The 17,606-nt window shown below is 51.6% G+C and overlaps 5 protein-coding genes across 5 annotated transcripts; 2 read left to right on the forward strand and 3 right to left on the reverse strand.

Annotated features, from left to right (window-relative positions):
* Window positions 1-93: 93 nt before the first annotated feature.
* Window positions 94-468, reverse strand: HO173_008494 (uncharacterized protein; the record flags this gene model as incomplete). Its single annotated transcript, XM_037310394.1, has 1 exon — window positions 94-468. One exon carries the CDS (start codon window positions 466-468, stop codon window positions 94-96), a length of 375 nt encoding a protein of 124 aa, XP_037162627.1.
* Window positions 469-504: 36 nt separating this feature from the next.
* HO173_008495 (uncharacterized protein) lies at window positions 505-729 on the reverse strand (the record flags this gene model as incomplete). Its single annotated transcript, XM_037310395.1, has 1 exon — window positions 505-729. The coding sequence occupies one exon, from the start codon at window positions 727-729 to the stop codon at window positions 505-507; it is 225 nt and encodes a 74-aa protein (XP_037162628.1).
* A 6,524-nt stretch (window positions 730-7,253) lies between these two features.
* HO173_008496 (uncharacterized protein) lies at window positions 7,254-8,251 on the reverse strand (the record flags this gene model as incomplete). The annotated part of the gene is made up of 2 exons (XM_037310396.1): window positions 7,254-8,057; window positions 8,111-8,251. 2 exons carry the CDS (start codon window positions 8,249-8,251, stop codon window positions 7,254-7,256), a joined length of 945 nt encoding a protein of 314 aa, XP_037162629.1.
* Window positions 8,252-10,654: 2,403 nt separating this feature from the next.
* HO173_008497 (uncharacterized protein) lies at window positions 10,655-11,652 on the forward strand (the record flags this gene model as incomplete). The annotated part of the gene is made up of 6 exons (XM_037310397.1): window positions 10,655-10,659; window positions 10,788-11,238; window positions 11,291-11,338; window positions 11,388-11,420; window positions 11,471-11,554; window positions 11,608-11,652. The coding sequence occupies 6 exons, from the start codon at window positions 10,655-10,657 to the stop codon at window positions 11,650-11,652; spliced, it is 666 nt and encodes a 221-aa protein (XP_037162630.1).
* Window positions 11,653-12,480: 828 nt separating this feature from the next.
* HO173_008498 (uncharacterized protein) lies at window positions 12,481-15,590 on the forward strand (the record flags this gene model as incomplete). Its single annotated transcript, XM_037310398.1, has 6 exons — window positions 12,481-12,890; window positions 13,264-13,357; window positions 13,461-13,513; window positions 13,567-13,783; window positions 14,796-14,848; window positions 14,897-15,590. 6 exons carry the CDS (start codon window positions 12,481-12,483, stop codon window positions 15,588-15,590), a joined length of 1,521 nt encoding a protein of 506 aa, XP_037162631.1.
* Window positions 15,591-17,606: the final 2,016 nt, after the last annotated feature.

The following is a 17,606-nucleotide window of genomic DNA, read 5'->3' on the forward strand; positions in this document are numbered from 1 at the left end:
TAACTGCATTGATAAAATCAAACATTTCTCTCCGAGTTCCGGACTCCATACATCTCGTCCAAGCAAGGCATGCACGCCCTTTGATCTTCATCCTCACCGATCCTTCTCCTCATCTATCTCTGCAAGTCTTGACGGCAACAACCTTGCACTTAATCCATACAGATGCTGGAAAGCAGTCATCAATGGTCGCCACCTGTCCGTGTCAACCTTGTTCGGTACCCCAATCTGCATAATGTGCTCCTCGGCTTGGATCCGCAAAACCTCGACCTCAAGTCCTAGAAGGAATCCCTCCTTGCCCTCCTCATCCCGATTCATCTCATTGACAGCCACAAGTTCTGCCTCCATCTGCAGCGGACATTCCATAATTCGAGATGGCTCGACCACCTCGGATGCCGTAGGTGTCAGTTGAGCCAACGCAAACTTGTCTTTAAAATAACGGTAGCCAGCAGCTGTCTTAAAGGGGGACATGTCCTGTCTGCCCGTCGTCTTCGCAAGTGCATCAACCTAGGCGACCATAGTGTCCGACGGTAGGTTCAGGACGCATTGCTTGCTCCGCTGCAGGTTGATGGTGGTCTGGGACTGTGCTGCTAGACCCAACATGCAGCGTTGACTGAGCCACCAGGCTGAGGACGTTGGCGCGAGGTGTGTTGTTCCATCATGGTTTGTAGTCGAGATGATGATGACGGCACTCTCCCAGTAGAGGATTGCGGGGTCGATGGTCTGATGCATTTTTTCAGGTTTGAATTCGTTTGATCGGATACAGAGCGATTGAATTGACTGCTTTTGTCACTTTCTCAGCTCGATGTCTCGGCTATGCCGACTGAACAGAGACATGTTGCACTGTCTTATATATTTGACGACATGGGTCATTCCAAAAAGAATGCTCTACTCTGGCAGCAAAGTTTCTGAAGGGACAGGCCTGCTTGAAGAAATAAGAGGAACCAATGAGGTACGTCCAGAGGTAGAAGGATCACTGGACTATGTAAGGCTGGTGCAGAGCCAGATATCTACTATGGCCAAGGCCCACTATTCTTGTTGGCGAGGCAACCCCTGTAAACTCTTGGCAGCAATGCTCAATCTCGCTGCCTGGCGCCTGAGCGGGCCGGGACTTAGCGCGTGCCAAAACCATGCCATTTCCTGGCACGCTTGGTTCCCATCACCTCTGTGATGAATATTGAACGAGATAACCGTACTTGAAACTTCAAATATTTGCATGAGACGGTTGTAGTAAACGCTATTGGGATTCCACACGTGTTCTATTATTTCAAATCGACCAAATCTGTGGAATCATTGAAGTTCCAAAATTCAGACAGACTGCGATTTTTCGATTATGACGGTTTCATGCCATTCCAGAACAACTGTAGATGGTATGTAGAGATTTGGTATACAACCTCCATGGAGTTGCTACTATACTTCAAATGCCATGTTTTCTTTGGTAGTACTGATGCCACGATCAAATGGTGGTGAACGCGGGCCGCAATGCCAAGCAACTGCAAACGTTTCGCACATGCTAATTTTCACGTGCGTTTATATAAGATAAATAAAAATGTTCGCCATAAATTTAAAGTTGATCAGGTCCTCAGATATGTGATCTTGAAGCTACTCACTTTCTTTCTTCTTTCAAGCTAAAAGGCGGGTGTCCCCCATCCAGCTGACTAAATAATTTATTAATTTATTTTTTAGGTCCTTTAACGTTACGTAATAATGATAATAAAATAATTTATTTATAGAGTTATTATCCGCTTTGAAATAAAGTAGCGAAGCGAAATTTGATAGTATTGTAAGTATAAAGCTTATTATCGAGTTGGGAGGCACTCGCCAGCCACAGAGCCCGGGGGGATCTGTTTATTATCTGCTTCAGCTCCTGAACGACCTTTTTAAGATACAGAGAATGGCAGCACAAGCCAGCTTTTCAAGTACAATCAAGCTCTTGACTTTCCTGATTCCATAGAACACAACCAAATCTTCCTAAAACCACACATAGTCAGAGAAAAGTTTACATCAAATCTCGACCATCTCGTGCATTCGTCCAGACCTGAGAACCATGGCTTCGTCAACAACTTCATTGAATCAGATAAAACGTTCCTGAGGTTCGAAATTCCAGCTAATAAGGGGACTGCGAGCTGTTTATTGCTGACTTCACTCATGACCTCGTCAGCCCAAGACGATCCAGCCAGCTTTTGATCCGGCTTTGAAATTCCAACCACATGTAGTGGGGAAAACGGTACACCATGTTCCTAGACCCTTGTTAGTGTTCACGGGACGAGCTTGGACATTATCAGGCCCCAATTTCGACCTTCTACCCAAATTTTAAACAGAGAGTCAGTCCTTCGGTCTCATCCTGGATCCTCGTGCAGCAGAGTGGTCGATGCCATGGGAAGAAGGTTTGCCTGATACCGCGAGCTCCAACGCTCTCCCCGTCAGTCCAGGCAACAGCTACCAGCCAACGCCTAATCTGACAGAGTGCTCAACGCCCACTCCTTTCTTTATCTCTAACAGCCCCCAAAATGCTACAAGTAGACGCATCAACGGCTTCGACACAAAGGACCAGCGTCGGCACGCAACACTATCACGATCTCGGGCTGCAGATCGTTTCTTTCTGTACGGCGTCTTGACGACAAAGGTTTTCTGCCGTCCGTCGTGTGCATCCCCACGTCCTTCAAGAAAACACGTTGTATTCTTCTCTTTTCCTGGAGCCGTCGAGGCTGCTCGGCAGGCGAAGTTTCGGCCGTGTAAGCGCTGCACCCCCGAGACATCGGGCACAACAAACACCAGTGTCCTTGCAATTTCCCGAGTTCTTCGCAGCATTATTGACGTGACGTTCGAGCAACCGAGTGAAGCGAGAAATGGAAGTCTGAAGTTGGAATCTTTGGCTAAGTCAGCAGAATTGAGCACCTTCCATTTCCATCGCTTGTTCAAAGCAACGACACAGGTTACACCAGCGGACTTCATCACTGCCTGCCATGCATTTGCTCTCCAGGACGATTTCTGCACACAGTCGGTACGAGAACCTAGACTGGACCCAAATGCGGTGAGACTTTCACCGCGCTGGAGTGAACGAACGGCACGAAAGGCCCAGGGTGGTCTGAGGCCCGTAGAGTAGCAAATGGAGCAAAGTGAACGTCGATTGAATACTGCCGCGTCTCCGCACCGGTGGGAGATCTTGAAGTCGCTTACTCGAGAGACAAGGAAACCGCAAACGTGACTGTGCACGCTATAATCCTCTTGCAAGGCTTTAATTCACAGATAGGCAATCACTTCTGGACAGCAACAAGATCGGAAGATTATGCGCAACGCCTACAACAACGTGTCCAAAAGCTTGAGAAGAAATGCCAAGACCGGGATGTTGAGCTGCCTGCTGACGTGCTCCCGGTTCTTTGGAGAGCGAGACTGTGGCTGAACCTCACACATGACAATGCGTTAGAGTGACCAGGGTAATATTCTATTTTAAAACTCTGGACACTCCACTCGATCATAGTAGCATAGTTGGTACAATCAACCAGCAGATCGAACCTGTGTAGAGTAATTCCAGACTCGGCTTCCGGTTTCATCATTGCTACAGCAATCCAGCTGACCCACACCCCCTAGACGCACGCCTTTCAACGCTCCAAGCACATACATCTAAAGAATCGTGCATGCGGGTCTTTGAAACGGCAGTGGTGTGCATCATTCTATGATCTTCGTCCGTTTGAGAGAACGAAGTGGCTAGAAGACCTGCAGGCTTACGAGGTCCTGGGGAAGGCACCGAAATGCGATAGGTGGGTATTTCAAGCTCGCTGCTCGAGCTCACCATTACAACGATGTGGCACAAACAGGCTCCAGACCTATCCATCCCCCCAGCGTCTGTTGGGCAAGGGTTGAGACGGCCCCACTTTTTGCTTTCGGTCACGCATGCTGTGCATATGCCGCGCTAAGGAGGTCCACCTATCGCCCAGCGTGGCAAGAGGTTGGCGATTTCAGGGAGTCGGCAGGTCTATTCCGGTGTCTGATATTACCACACCTTCTCTATCGTTGCATCGCCCCCCAAGGGGTTTTCTGGAAACACCGCAGGCACCAACCTCTTTGCTGCTTTACACAAGACTGACTTGCATATGAAACTCAGCAACACGCAGCGCATTCTGGATAAAGGAGTTCCATATTTTGTTGGAGCTAGGAAGCATAATTGGCGTTATGAGAACAGGATGGACCGAATTGGTTTAGAGGCTCCGGAAAATTCAAAAGTGAAACTCGTGGAGTCAAAATTCGAAACCTGTACGATGCATGCTGAGAACTGTGGAATCTAGTACAACCCCCCCAGAATTAAGGGAGAGTCTGTGTTCCTTTCCACCAAGGTTCGTGAGGCATCATGGTGCCCGCATGCAGTTGTGGCCCCGTGATCGATGTGTAAGATACCTTCCACAACTCAAACGGGCCCCGATGAGAGACCAAGGCCAATAGCAGTGATGACCGTTGCGAATCGGAGGATCGCTCATCGTGACACATGGGACGCTGTTCTACTCTCGGAGTTTAACACAAGCTAAAGAAGCTGACTAGATCAGAAAATCGCTGCGACATGCAAGCTGGCTGCTGCCGTTTAATTATTACTCATGGATCACAATGGCTTGAGTATTCATATTTCTTAACCACTCTCATGCTATCCTTCACAGAAGAGATCATCGACCAACAATTACGATTTATGATACCAACATGGGGTGAAATCGTCGTCAAAGAAGTTTCCTCAGTACAAGAGCATATTCTCCGACCAAAACAGGAGTCACACAAAAGCCTGAACAATGTATTTTCACGTGCGCCCCGCCCTCATGACTGCTCTTGCATTCCACCAACGCACATCGCAGCGTGTTTCGTACCTTCACCAGCTCCCTAGCACCACTCCAGTCCGCCTGTCTGAAGCTCGGGTCATTCTTTGCTATGGGATGCAGTGGCTTGCCGGTATTCCAGCATGGGTCCGTTCCATAATGGACGTAACATACCTAAATTCGGGTAGTGAGAGAGGTATACCGGTATTTCTGATGCTGGACGAAGGACTCCCTCGGGATTGCGACTCGCCTTGGAGTACACCATGTAACATGTGATATGGAAGGCTCTGCCTGCGACATCGAAGCGAAGTTCCATGACCGTCTCCTCGTGCGCTGAAGACTCTGCGCGCAGGTTTGAAATCCTGATAATAGCAATGCGTGTAGACCCCCATTTCTTCTCCCCGAGCATCGCTAAGGAGAAGATCGAAATCCCAATGGGATTCCAGCCAGCTCTTCGCTCGCTGGCAGCTCTCGCAATGTCGTCACCATTGCCCTCTGCGCCCTATGCTTTCCCCCTCGGTGGTCAGCTCATTCATTCGCTTGCGTCGAGGAAGAAGTGAAAGGTGTAGTGTTCAGAGCCGGCTGAGGTGGAATATGCGGTCAGTGTAACCGGTGCAAGAGGAATCATCGAGACAGTGTCATTTCGTTTGGCCGCAATGGAAAGCTGGAGCGGCTTGGGGCGTTTTCTTTGAGTGCGATCCGAGCGTCGTTCCCGTGGGTGGTGCCGGTCATAGATGGCGGGAAAGTGAGAAGAGGATGATGAGAAGATTGACGAGATGGCCGTGGACGGATTTCTGAAGTAGGGAGTGTTACCGAGTAGGCCTTGGATGGAGACTTGGTCATCGCTGTGTTCCATCATTGGGTGAAGGTGTTTGCTGGACCCAAGATTACTTTTGGCTTGATAAAATGGTCTTCCGAAAACACTATAAATGTATTCACGCCCAGGCAACACATGAGCATTGTTACCGAGTAGTCAGCGTAAAAAAACCCGATATGCCAGAAAGCACGGAAAGAGACAAGCTTGCGGAAGCCAGAAGCCATGAAGAAAAGTCGGCGCAACGACAAGACCAACAACGTATCGAAACTTCGAAAACCCGTTTGAAATTCCCCTCTCCCCCCCTCTCTCCCCCCCTCTCTCTCTCTCTATCCCGATCCCTCCCGCCTCAGCGAACACTCACTCACTCATCCTACAAACGTATCAAAACCCCCAACCCCGAGCCCGTCCGATCCGTTCAACCATCCTCAACCACGTCTCATCCTGTTACTCCCCCTCCCCCCAGCCCGGCCCCAAACTAGAACCCGTAGTATGGATCCTCTCGTCCGTCCGTACGTATCACTCACAGCCGTCTCACCCAAGCTATCCATCCCATCCCCCCCCCCAAAAACCCCCAGCGCGTGAGATATATCACTCGGTCATTTATCCAGCGGTCTCCCACTCAATCCCCAGACACGAACGAGCCTCACCCTTTCTTCATTCCTTCCTTCCCTCATTCCTTCCTTCCTTCCTTCCTTCCTTCCTTCCTTCCGCCCCACGTACGTACGTACGTCCGGCCGACTCCTCACCTGCTCCCGCAATCCAACGCATCGCTCCACGTGCCCTCTTTCTCCCCCCCCCCTCCCCTCCCCCCCCTACCCTACCCTACCTCCCATCCACAAACGAACCGTCACCCCTTGAAACGCAACCCCCCCCCCGTTTCAGAACGACGCCTGCGCCCCTCGGAACGTGAGAGCTTTAGCGCCCCCCCCCTCCCTTGTCACCCCCGGCCACTCGTTGAGGCAGGATACGGCGATGGGGTTTGCGGTTGTGTGTGTATGGTGTGGTTGTGTATGGGTATGGGTGTTGGGAGGGGGTGGTGGAGTTTGGTTTGGTTTGGTACGGGTAAGTGACGGAGCCTGTCTGGGTTTGGGATTGAGTTTGGCTGTCCGAGATGGGGTCGGTGGGGCTAGGACGGATGGGGGGATGGTTGCGGGGAGGGGTTCGGTTGTCAGGGATGGAGGCTTGGGGTTTTGGCGGGAGGCTGGGGTGGGGGAGGTTCTGTTTGGGGATTTGGTGTTTTGACAGGGGAGGGGGGGGGAGAGAGAGGGAGAGACGGCAAGGGTTGTACCGTGGGTCTGCTGGATGAGCTGCGGAGTTTTGACAGGTTGAAGAGAGAGAGAGAGAGAAAACACGGCGTCTTTTCTTGTGATTTGCTATATAGACTGGCTATTTGGGGAAAAAGGGGGTATAAGGACCGTGGGCTCCCGCGCTCAATGACAGGATTAGACAATACTTTGCTTTCTCCGTAGAGACAGACTTTCATCTTTCATGACCGTGGAACGCCGTAGCTTGAATGGGCTCCCAATAATGACCAATAAGGGGAAAAGTTTTCGTAAAGAGGACTCGGGTGCTGATAAGCCACAATTACCGAGGCTTGTGGCTCCATGTACTCAATCAATCAATCGCCAGCGATGCAGAAACTACTCTCTTTTGATCTCCACCTCGTCCAGCTTCTTCTCCCGTCCCGGGCTCCTGACTTCCCTGTCCTCCGTGAGTAAAGATGAAATGGCGAATGAATTTTGCCTCGGCACTGTTGGCTTGGAGCTCGGGTTTTCACTGTTGATGGGAGTGAAGCCTTTGCCTGAATCTGTTACGGCGCTGAATGGAGCGCCGCTGAGGATGTTCGATGGGGCCTGCGAGTCATGCGGGCTACCGCGGGGAGTGGGGGGAAACTTTGAACTCGACAAGCCATGGGATCGACACCATGCCTCTTCCAACGTCGCCGGCGACAGGTTGCAGCCATAATTGCGGGCAATGGTGGACCAGAAATGTAAACGGTGAGCGTCATAAACGCGATCAAGCTTTGCCACATCGACGTATTGCCGTTCCTGCAAGCAGTCCATATCCTGAGTGACTAAGCGAAGCGACTGGGTATCGTTAATGCGATGGTGAATGCTAGGGACTGGCTTTGGCAGTATCGGCTTGTGGTTTTGAGGAGTCTGAGAAGAAGACTCGCTGGGACTGTACTCCATACTCTCAGGAGGACTCGCCGGCGGTGAGAAGGAGGGCAGCTGTCTCTGAGGAGTCTCGCCCCTGGATTGCGCTGGTGGTGGAGCTGATGATCGTTCGTATGAATTCATTGGGACTTGGGAGTGACGGCGGCTCTTGCTGCCCAACGAAAGCTGGTGGTAGTGGAGTCGACAGGCTAGCTCCGTCTTCTTGAGCTGGCTGGCAATGTGCTTGTATGGCATCTTGTGCTCTCGCGTCTCAATTAAATAAGCCTCCTATACATCTGTCAATGGAAGGCTCAGTTGATAATGCTTTTGCATATACATACCTCTGCATCAGACCAAGCTCTGCCTCCACCTGTGGAGACTGTCTTGCGATGCCGGTGCACTACCGGAGCGCGTAAGGTTTGCGAGTCAGCTGCCGACATGGATTTGACCATCATGGGCTTTTGCGTGGGTGCGTAAGACATGTTGAAGGTTAGACGGCGTTGTCGATATGGTTCTCACTGAAAGAATTGTTTTGTTGTTCGGATCTCAGCCAGAAACAGGCTTAATATGTAAGTGTAAAGTAAAGAGAAATGTCTGATTTGGAGCGCTGAAACGTTGGTCGATGCTAGCTTTTCGAACAGGGTCTCGGATTGGATAAAGAGAATTTTGACAGTCGAAATATTAATGCGAATAAGCGATGGTATGAACACGATTTGCAAAAGACCCAACCAGTGGGACGGAAAATACTGATTATGAGGCTGCGAGGAAGGATGAAGACCGAGGAGTCCTGCCGTGATATAGGTGAAGATGTCACCAGGTGGGTCCAGACCACTATCTATACCTTTGCTTTTTCGAAGTACGTTTGGAACTGTTTCTCTTGGTGGGACAAAGCTGATCCTCGAACTGATGGCTCTCACGTTTCCAATATGCCAGGGGGATACCGAGTCTTGGCAGCGCAAGCAGTGCCTTGCAAGGTTAGGAGAAGGACGTCAGATGTATTTGCAGCTCTGAAGGGGCGTTGGGGGCGTGGAATATTGAGTTGAAGCAGCGACCTGTGTGGGCCCTGGATGGCAAGCTGCACTCATACGCCACATGAGATGGTGGAATGGTGGAATGAGTGCATGAGTCCGCGAACCATTTGCGGCGGAGGTAGAGGCCAGGAGGTTATATGATGGGAGGAGATGACCTTGGAAAAAGCCGCTTTACGGGTGAAATGGCCAATAAGGGTATGCTGTTTTTACGAAACGGTGAGAGATCCTTTCCAGATTACGTCTAAGCGAAGCCGTGCCGTGTTTGAAGGAGATTCCACGTTAACCCGAACAGAAACATGGTTGCGAACGGCACCATTTATTACTGGCTGAGATGGAAAGAAAGATGAAGACATACAGCAAGGGTAAATATAGCGACGCGTACATGGGGATTGTTTTGTGCAGCGAGCGTTGAGTTGGTGCGCAGTGTGCCTTAATGAAGTCAATATTAAATGAACCGTTGGAGAATGATTTGAAAAAGGACCGTTGGCATGAGGCTGAAAAGGAAAGAACAAGCGCACGCAAGCGAATCGTCAGCCATTCTTGCTGTGTCCCAAGCGCTGTCTAACCCCGCGAGCTCGGGGGTTGTTCATAACTTTTCTATTCGGTTACGAACTTACGAGGATTGAAACGATGCCAAGGGTAGGAGTTGGTTAGATGATGTTGCATCTTTGTTTCATCTCATTTCCTCTGAGGCTTTTGGGGGCACTATCTTTCTTTGGGGCCACTTCATCAACTTGGGGGGGCACTTGAGCATCGCGGGTCCTCAAGGATCCAAGGGGGGGCCGAAGCGGCGGCATGGTTAGGGTGTGTAGCTTGTAACAGTAGTGAGTAGTGGCTTTTTTTCTCCCTTGAAACAATGTGAAAGTATGACGACAGGGAGGTTCAGAATAACAAGCACGCGAAAGCAGCAGCATGATAGCATGATTATATCAAGGAGTTAGGTACTTGAATGGGTTGCTTTGTTTGTGTGTGATTCGTTGGAAAGATGAAAGGGAGGCAAGAATTGGGAGAGGGAGAAAGTTTGTGAGGGCCCTAAGGGAGGGGCTAAGGCTGTTTCAGGCATGGTCTGGCGGGCAAACCGTTGCGCCGGGGGATAGATGATAGGTCAAATGTTCGCAAGCCCATAGTTCCATGCAGTTCAATTCATGCATGGGAATGCAAGTATCTTTCTCGTACCCAGGTTCACTTTCTCTATCAGCCTCCCTGCCACATCAAGACCCTTCAACCTCCCAACCTGCTTCAACTACCACTGCCTCTCGTCTTAACATCCTATCTCCCTTCAACTTCACTCCCCCTTCCAAGATATCATCATCCCGTCCCCCGTGTCGATGCTGGAGGTACACATCCGCGACGACATGTGCCCTACTTCTGATACCCATGACCTTTCTCGAAGCGTGAAATAGGCGTGACCCCGCATTCTCCTTCTGGGTGAAGTAACACCGAAACGGGCAACTCGCTGTCATTTGGTACCTCGATACTTAACAAGCTGCGTCCGCTTGCGCCAATGCCCATGTCCCATGTATCGCAACGGCCGCGTGATGCAGTCGCCTCATCACACAAAGCTATTGCGATGCATCACCCAGACCAAAAGTTCTCATTTCTCTCATCCATGTTACTACATGACCAGCGACTTCGGAAGATACATATGAATAGGCAGCACGGCAAGATGGACTAACAAAACCTGGATGCCCTCCAAAGAATATCCCAGATCGACAAAGCGCGGTGTCATCACCCGTTCAGCCAGAATCCCACACACGCTTTGACTACCCGCAGAGGCTCGGTCTGGATGACGCCAATTGCCCAATAATCATATACTACGTTGCCGTTCTCGCTTCAGAGCGGCCCGCCGCTACTATGTCGTGAGTGAAAGATTCCTGCGCTCCAGAAAATGTCACCAGCATGTCTCGCCTTGCCGCCCGCAGTCGTGTCACCTCAACGGAAATCCCCTCTTCACCTGCTAACATGGACTCCCTTTTCCCCCGCGCAGCTCACAACCAAATCGAGGACGTCCTGTCCGCCCACAACCTCCAACCACTGCTCCACCCATGATACAAGCGCAACAACCTCAGTCGTACTTCACTCCGAACCCCTACGGTCCTCACCCGACTCAGCTTCAACAGCCTTTTCAACCACCTCCGGGCCCTCCACCACAGCAACTGCTCGCGCCGCAACCGCAACCACCACCTCAAGCGAGCTCTCCTCCATCACGAAAGCGCAAGGCTCCTGGTTCGGCGCCGCTGGCGGCCATGCCACCAATGCCCTCGACAAGCCTAGGCGAGCCAAATGATGGTGGACAGCAGGTCGAGGAAGCCAACGAGGCGTCTTCATCGATGCCGCCGCCGAAGAAGAGCAGGACCAATACACCGTGGACTCCGGCAGAGGAGCAGCGACTGAAGATCATGAGGGATGCTGGGAACAGCTGGGGCGAGATCGCAAAGGTGACAAGATCAAGGCGACATCACACGGGGACCGTTGACTGACGCCGTGAAGACCTTCCCGAATAGGACCGAAGGAAGCGTCAAGAAGCATTGGTATAAGGTACGCAGCTCGGGACCGGTCGTTCGACGGAAGGCTAATTGCATTGCAGGACATGCACTATGCCGACTTTGCGGAGGATGATGTAAGCTTCGCAAGCAACATGCCGAGGTGATGCTGACTTCGGAGGATCAGAGCGCGGCTTTACTGGCAGCCATCAAGGAATACGAGGCAAGCAAGTGGAAGGCCATCGGGCAGAAGGTCGGGAAGCCAGCGAAGGTAGACCGGCTAAGCCACTCTGCATCGCCGTTCATGTATGCTGACGATCTTAGGCATGCGAGCAGTATGCGAAGGAGCATTTCGGAAACAAGGTCTGACGAGTTTGAGCGGTCTATGATAGCAGTTTTCATATGATACCAGGTCACGAATGGACCAAGTTTGCAGCTAGGGAATTGACATAGGAAGTAATTGCATACCCAAGGACGAGGCTTTACCGGCCATATAATTGCTTTAGGGCAGAGGAAGCGTCACCATAATGGGTTCAAATCATCTGCACATGTCGCGTCGGTTAATCTTGTGAAGTCCCGTGCTTGTACTGGTGACACCAGCCCGCTCCATCTTCGCTTCAAGTATCAATACTTCCCATCGTCGCCTTCTTCCCAACAGCCCACCCAGCAGGAGACAAATCACTTTAATCCCATTTTTCCTTTGCCAGACCATAGCTTGAACTGTCATGGCCGGTGCTCATACACGTCGCATCCTCGTTGATCGCGAGGTGAGTTCACGCTTACCGAAAAGCATTTCCCGAGCTCACGCAGCCAATCCAGAAACCCCCCACTTCAGAGATCCTACGGAGTCTGCAAGTGTAGATCATGTGCTCGAAGAGCACAAGATGGTCATGCACAGGTGATATTCATCAAGCTTAGAAGCTCTTCAAGTCGAACGAGACTGACACTGTTTTCAAGCCTCTGAAAATCAAAGGAAGGTTTCGACCTTACTTAAGCCTGCGGTTTCATCACACTGGAAGTCCACAGCTTTCTCCTCAAGCCACGATCAACATCCTTCGCGGCTGCTCGTGAAGGCGGTTTCTTGGTAAGCATTAAGACGCCCATTCGCTAGAGCTCGCCGCGGACCGATTACAATGACAGGAAGCAACCAGCAAGCGTATTGAGCTGCCCGATGACAACGTAGAATCCGTTGCACGAATGGTCCAGTACTGTTACACCACGGACTGTCCAGATGAGGCGCCTGAGAAAATCTTGGACCCCGGAGATCCTATGACTCCCTCCATCTCGCGCGCACACACGAACGCCCAGGTCCACGCTCCCGCAGAGAAGTACGACATTCCAGGACGCAAGTTTCTCGCGGGGATGAAGTTCCGTGCAGCTATGGCGGTAGAAGTCGGTTCTGGGTTCCGAAGTGGCGCTCCCGCCATGATGCATCTGATCGCAATCATCTCGCTTGCCTACGACGGCGCACCAGGAACAGACCGCGTTCTCCGCGATCCTGTCATCGGTTACGTGTGGATGTATTGGAAGCAGCTCTCACCGAAGCCAGAGTTCCTAGTACCTATCGCCGCGAAGCCGGAGTTCATGATAGAGGCTGTGAACAAGACGTTCGGTCCCCAATTGCCATGATGACCGGGCTTTGAACGCACCGCTATCGAGGATTTGACGCCAACTCATTCCCTTGGATGGGCCGCAGAGCGGTACACTGCTATAAAGAGAATGCTTGGACAAGATTGAGGGTACATTGAGCGCCGATGGAGGATGATACGATGGCCTTGCCACGAGGCCTACATCCGCCGAGAATTGTGTTCTGTTGCTGTTGACAGGAAGTCCTGCGATGCTAGCCAAAGCTAAGCCTTGAAACATATCAACCAGGCAGACCATTATGACTACACTCGATCAACCAAATTCGCCTTTTTCCTTGTCGCAATCTTGCCTGCGTGATATGATTCGCTGACGTCCCAGAATTTTTCACCATAGCGCTCGCAAGCATCAGCCACCTCTGGAGCAAACAAGTAAGCTTCCGAGTAGGCTCTCCGTATCTCAGACCATGCTTCCAGCCCATTCCACCGTAGTACATACGACTCTCACAATGGATTCGTTACCCTCAGAGCAACTACGTGACCTCGAAATGTCCTCACCCCTTCTCGCTGTCGTTGTTCTGACAAGATCTCCAGTGCGACTCTGAAGACGCCTTTGCCTGGAAAGAGATGTTGAACTCTTTCGGATTGTATGTTTGGGATCTGTGTCGTCCCCTCAGCCGGTCGCTGATCGTTCGTGTAGCATGCTCGAGTCAGGCGCCGGCTCTGATCTGACCACCATTTGCAACGAGCCCATGTGGAAGTCCTACACTTTCATCATATACCCTCGCCCTGATAACTTTACCGAAGCTAATCGAAGCCGTTTGGCGGAATCAAACACCCGCCAGATTGACTTGTCCGCAGAGGCGCCTCGCCTGACATTAAAGATGATACGGTTCCTCTACACTCTTGTCACCGAGGTATCCGTTCACTCACCTCTTAATAACCTCAACTCTACGCCGGCCTCCCCATTCTCAAAGATTTCCTCGCCATCGAGTCTCTGTATACCGTGACGGGGTGGAAATTTAGCTACGACGTACACAGGACATCTGGCATGTACGACAGATACATGAACTCAGAGCAATTTGTCCGTTGACACATCGGGCTCATACGAATCTCGTACCCTACGACGCCTGACCGGGATCGCTTCTTGCGAGAGCGCGCGCTTGGATTCGTCCAGCAAGCGATGGGCTGCGTGTATGAGATGCCGGATATCGAGCACTTGACTAGGGAGCTGCGGGAGACTACTCGCGACATTATTTAACAGTGTGGCGAGTCATCCCCATATCGTGACCGAACATCAAAAACTCGTTGCTTTCAACATAGCACGATTCAACAATGGAATGACCTACAGGATTGTTCTTGATGTCACGTTTACTTTTCTTGAGCAGATCTGGAGTTTCATAGCACAGGCTTTGATCATAACCCTTGGTAGTCGGCAGTTGTTGCGTTGCAATGAAGCAATGTTTTGACGCTGTGCCAAGACATCCTACTACTGTTTTGCCATGATGTGGGACATTTCTGATGAGGAGACGGCCATTTTTTAAAAAGAGCTTGGAGGAATAGGGGACGGTTGAGACCTACTCTACATTGGCACAGTAAAGGAGGGAAAGGAGTGGCATTAGGTAGATTGGGAAAGAGGGCTCTTCGGCAGTAAGGCGGCTCTCGTTCGACACTTCCTTCTCCAGCACTTGGTAGCCATGACACTCCTATCGAGGCAGGAACCCTTCTCTCTGCTTACTTCTGAGGTTGGCACACCTCTCCCACTCACACCTTACACCCACACTCGAAATCAAACGACATACAAGTTTAGGGTCTGCCAGCGATACTATTCCACCCTATGCCTTCGCTGCCATCAGATCAGCTCGCCGACTACGATGATGTACGTTGTTTTGATACTACTCCGAAGTACCCAGCTGACCAACCCTCCAGTCGCTGTCGGAGTCTCAGAATGCCAAGGCCGAACAGGCCCAGTCTCTTAAGCTGTACGTATCACCCACACATGCCACATCCAATGCTAATCACATCCTCAGGCTCCTCGATTCTGGAAACGCATCTGACCTGACCATTACCTGTGACGAGCGCACATTCCACGTCCACAGCCCGATCATGTGCTCGCGTTCCGACTACTTCGCCATCCACCGAGATGCCTCCACGCGATTCCCGGCGTCCGACCCTCATCACGTGCGCCTACCCGACGAAGATGCCTTCCTCATCGAAAAGATGATCGGATTCGTGTACACGTCGGAGTACTCCGTGTCCGCGGATGGAACGACCGGTGCTTCCGAGGCCGAGCCGTTGGCGCTCTCCGTCCACGCCTCCATGTACGGCCTCGGCGAGTTCTACGGCATCCGCTCCCTCAAATGGGTCGCCGCGGGCCAGTTCAAAGAGCTCGTCGCGCTCTGGCACAAACCGTACGGAGCCTTTCCGGGTCCGCGCCTTCTCGACTTCGTCCAGGCGATCAAGGTTGTGTACACGAGGACGCCGCAGGACGATCGTGTCCTGCGGGACCCTATAATCCGGCATATCCCGGAGAACTTGCACGCGATGTCCGGGCTGGAGGAGTTCAGAGAGCTCGTGAACGAGGTGCCGGAATTTATGGACGAGGCGTTTGGCGACGGCGTGCTTGGGGAGATTGCACGTTCGAGAACGAAGCTTAGCGTGAGGCGGATCAGGGAGATGTGTAGGTTGGCGAGGAGGGGGACGTGGCCTTATTTGGATGATTGAGGAATGAGCGATCCGGGGAGGAAGGCATGAGATCGTGGCTACGGATATCGTTGCGAGCTTGTTGGACATGTGAATCGTTCTGCCTTCCGACTCAGATCGCTTTGTGTGGTTGATGCTGTGTTGGACATGTATGTCGATTCCATTAACCCCACTCCCTTCCGACTCAGATCGCTTTGTGTGATCGATGCTGTGTTGGACATGTATGTCGATTCCCTTGACCCCACTGCCTTCCGACTCTGATCGCTTTGTGTGATCGATGCTGTGTTGGGCATGTATGTCGATTCCATTAACCCCGAGTGGTTTCCATTAGCCAGCAAGTGTTCAAATAGAGATTCATCGCTTCAATCCACTTCAATCTTCCAATCCATCGAGCCCCCACATGCTCACACCACCACTAATAAACCCCACCATTGTACCAGCGCCATTAGGAATCGAACCTAATACGAACCAAATATTCCCGCCAAACACCACTGCCTCTGCGGTCAACGGCAATCTGCAATTGTTGGAAATGTATGTAGGATTGATTGATTGATTGATTGAGTAGCTATCAGAGTGCTGAGAGAAAAAAGACCACTTATACACCCATTTGCCACCTGGTTACCACCATGAGGAGGGGTAGCTACAACACAGGTGCTGCAGTAAATCTCAATCTGCAATGCTCATCGCCATCATGTCGGCCGGCCATGGTGATCAGCTTTGGGATCGAATGAGTACGACACCGGCAGCCGCACGCAGTCGCGGTCGCGGTCGCTAAAAAGGAAATGCTACAACAGTACACGGCTCCTTCGATTCAAAGTCCACTCGGCGATCGTCGCATCGCGTTTCGACTCCTGGGGCGGATCGCAAGGTGCGAGTTCACCTTTGTTTCTTTCTTGCGAACAGTTGGAGGAGGCAGGAGGCGGAGGGGAGGGCAGCTGAAGATGACCCCACGGCCCGTTTGGACGTTGCTGCGGTCGAGACTACAGGATCGAAATCTCGCAATGACTACTTTGTCATGCAGTTGTCGATGATGACGGGTTCGGATGGCTATCTTCTCTTCGATTGGTTGGGTCTGCAACGCGTCCGTGGATGACGTACGGGCTCAAGGACAGGTAAAGTAGCCGCTCTACGGGCTGCCTGTGGTATGTCTTGGGAGGGACGTCCTCGGACGTCGGTATCGGTGCGCTGGGTACGGCTGTCAGGTGCGTCTACGATTCTACGCCCGCCGTCTGACAAGGTGCTCGCGATTCGGCTCTGGGATACGTGAGAGTCCGTCTCGGGCGGCTGTGGCCGATGGAGGATTCTCAAGGCTGTTTTGAAAGAGGTTCCGGGGTTGGCGTTGCGGGAGCTGAGGAGCTTGCGGTGGGGAAGAGGAGGATGGTGACTGGGGATGGAGTGGGCCGTTGTCGGATCGGTTTCGGTGAGGAGGTGGGGGTGTTTTGAGTGGGGCGATGGATGATGGGGCGTAGTTGAGGTCCAATGGATCCTTGTTGAGTTTGCGGGATAGCGAGGAAGAGGTTGTCTCCAAGATTGCTTTGGTACTACGATCGGAGAGATGGGGATGTGGCGGCGAGGTTGCCGGGAATGGTAATATCTGACTGTGTTGATTGCAGCGTATATGACGCATAGAGTTCGAGGATTGTTATTAGTATGATGGAAATCTTAAGACGATACCCTGTTGCCGCCTTTGCTCAAACAGTCGATGTCAACACCTGTGCTTTTGAAATCCAACCCTATCTCACAGCTTTCGCACAATCATCGATACCGATACCAAAGGATCATTGTTGATACCATTGCACATATCATCTTGTCTCCCTCCCTCCCTCCCTCCCTCATAAAAGACGGCGATTGATCATGCCGCTTCCCAAATGAAATTACCGGTCTCATCATCTAGAGCCAGTACTAGCAGATGGTACCATGTCGGTTCGTGAACGAAGAGCATACCAGCATGGAGGAAGGGGCGGTCGGGGGTTTGGAATCGATCTGATTGTGTTCTGGGATTCTGAGACTGGGAGAAGGTGTCACGTGCGAGATTCG

The sequence above is a fragment of the Letharia columbiana genome, assembly GCF_014066305.1.
Source record: "Letharia columbiana isolate WasteWater2 chromosome Unknown Sc0000032_s0, whole genome shotgun sequence".
NCBI lineage: Eukaryota > Fungi > Ascomycota > Lecanoromycetes > Lecanorales > Parmeliaceae > Letharia > Letharia columbiana.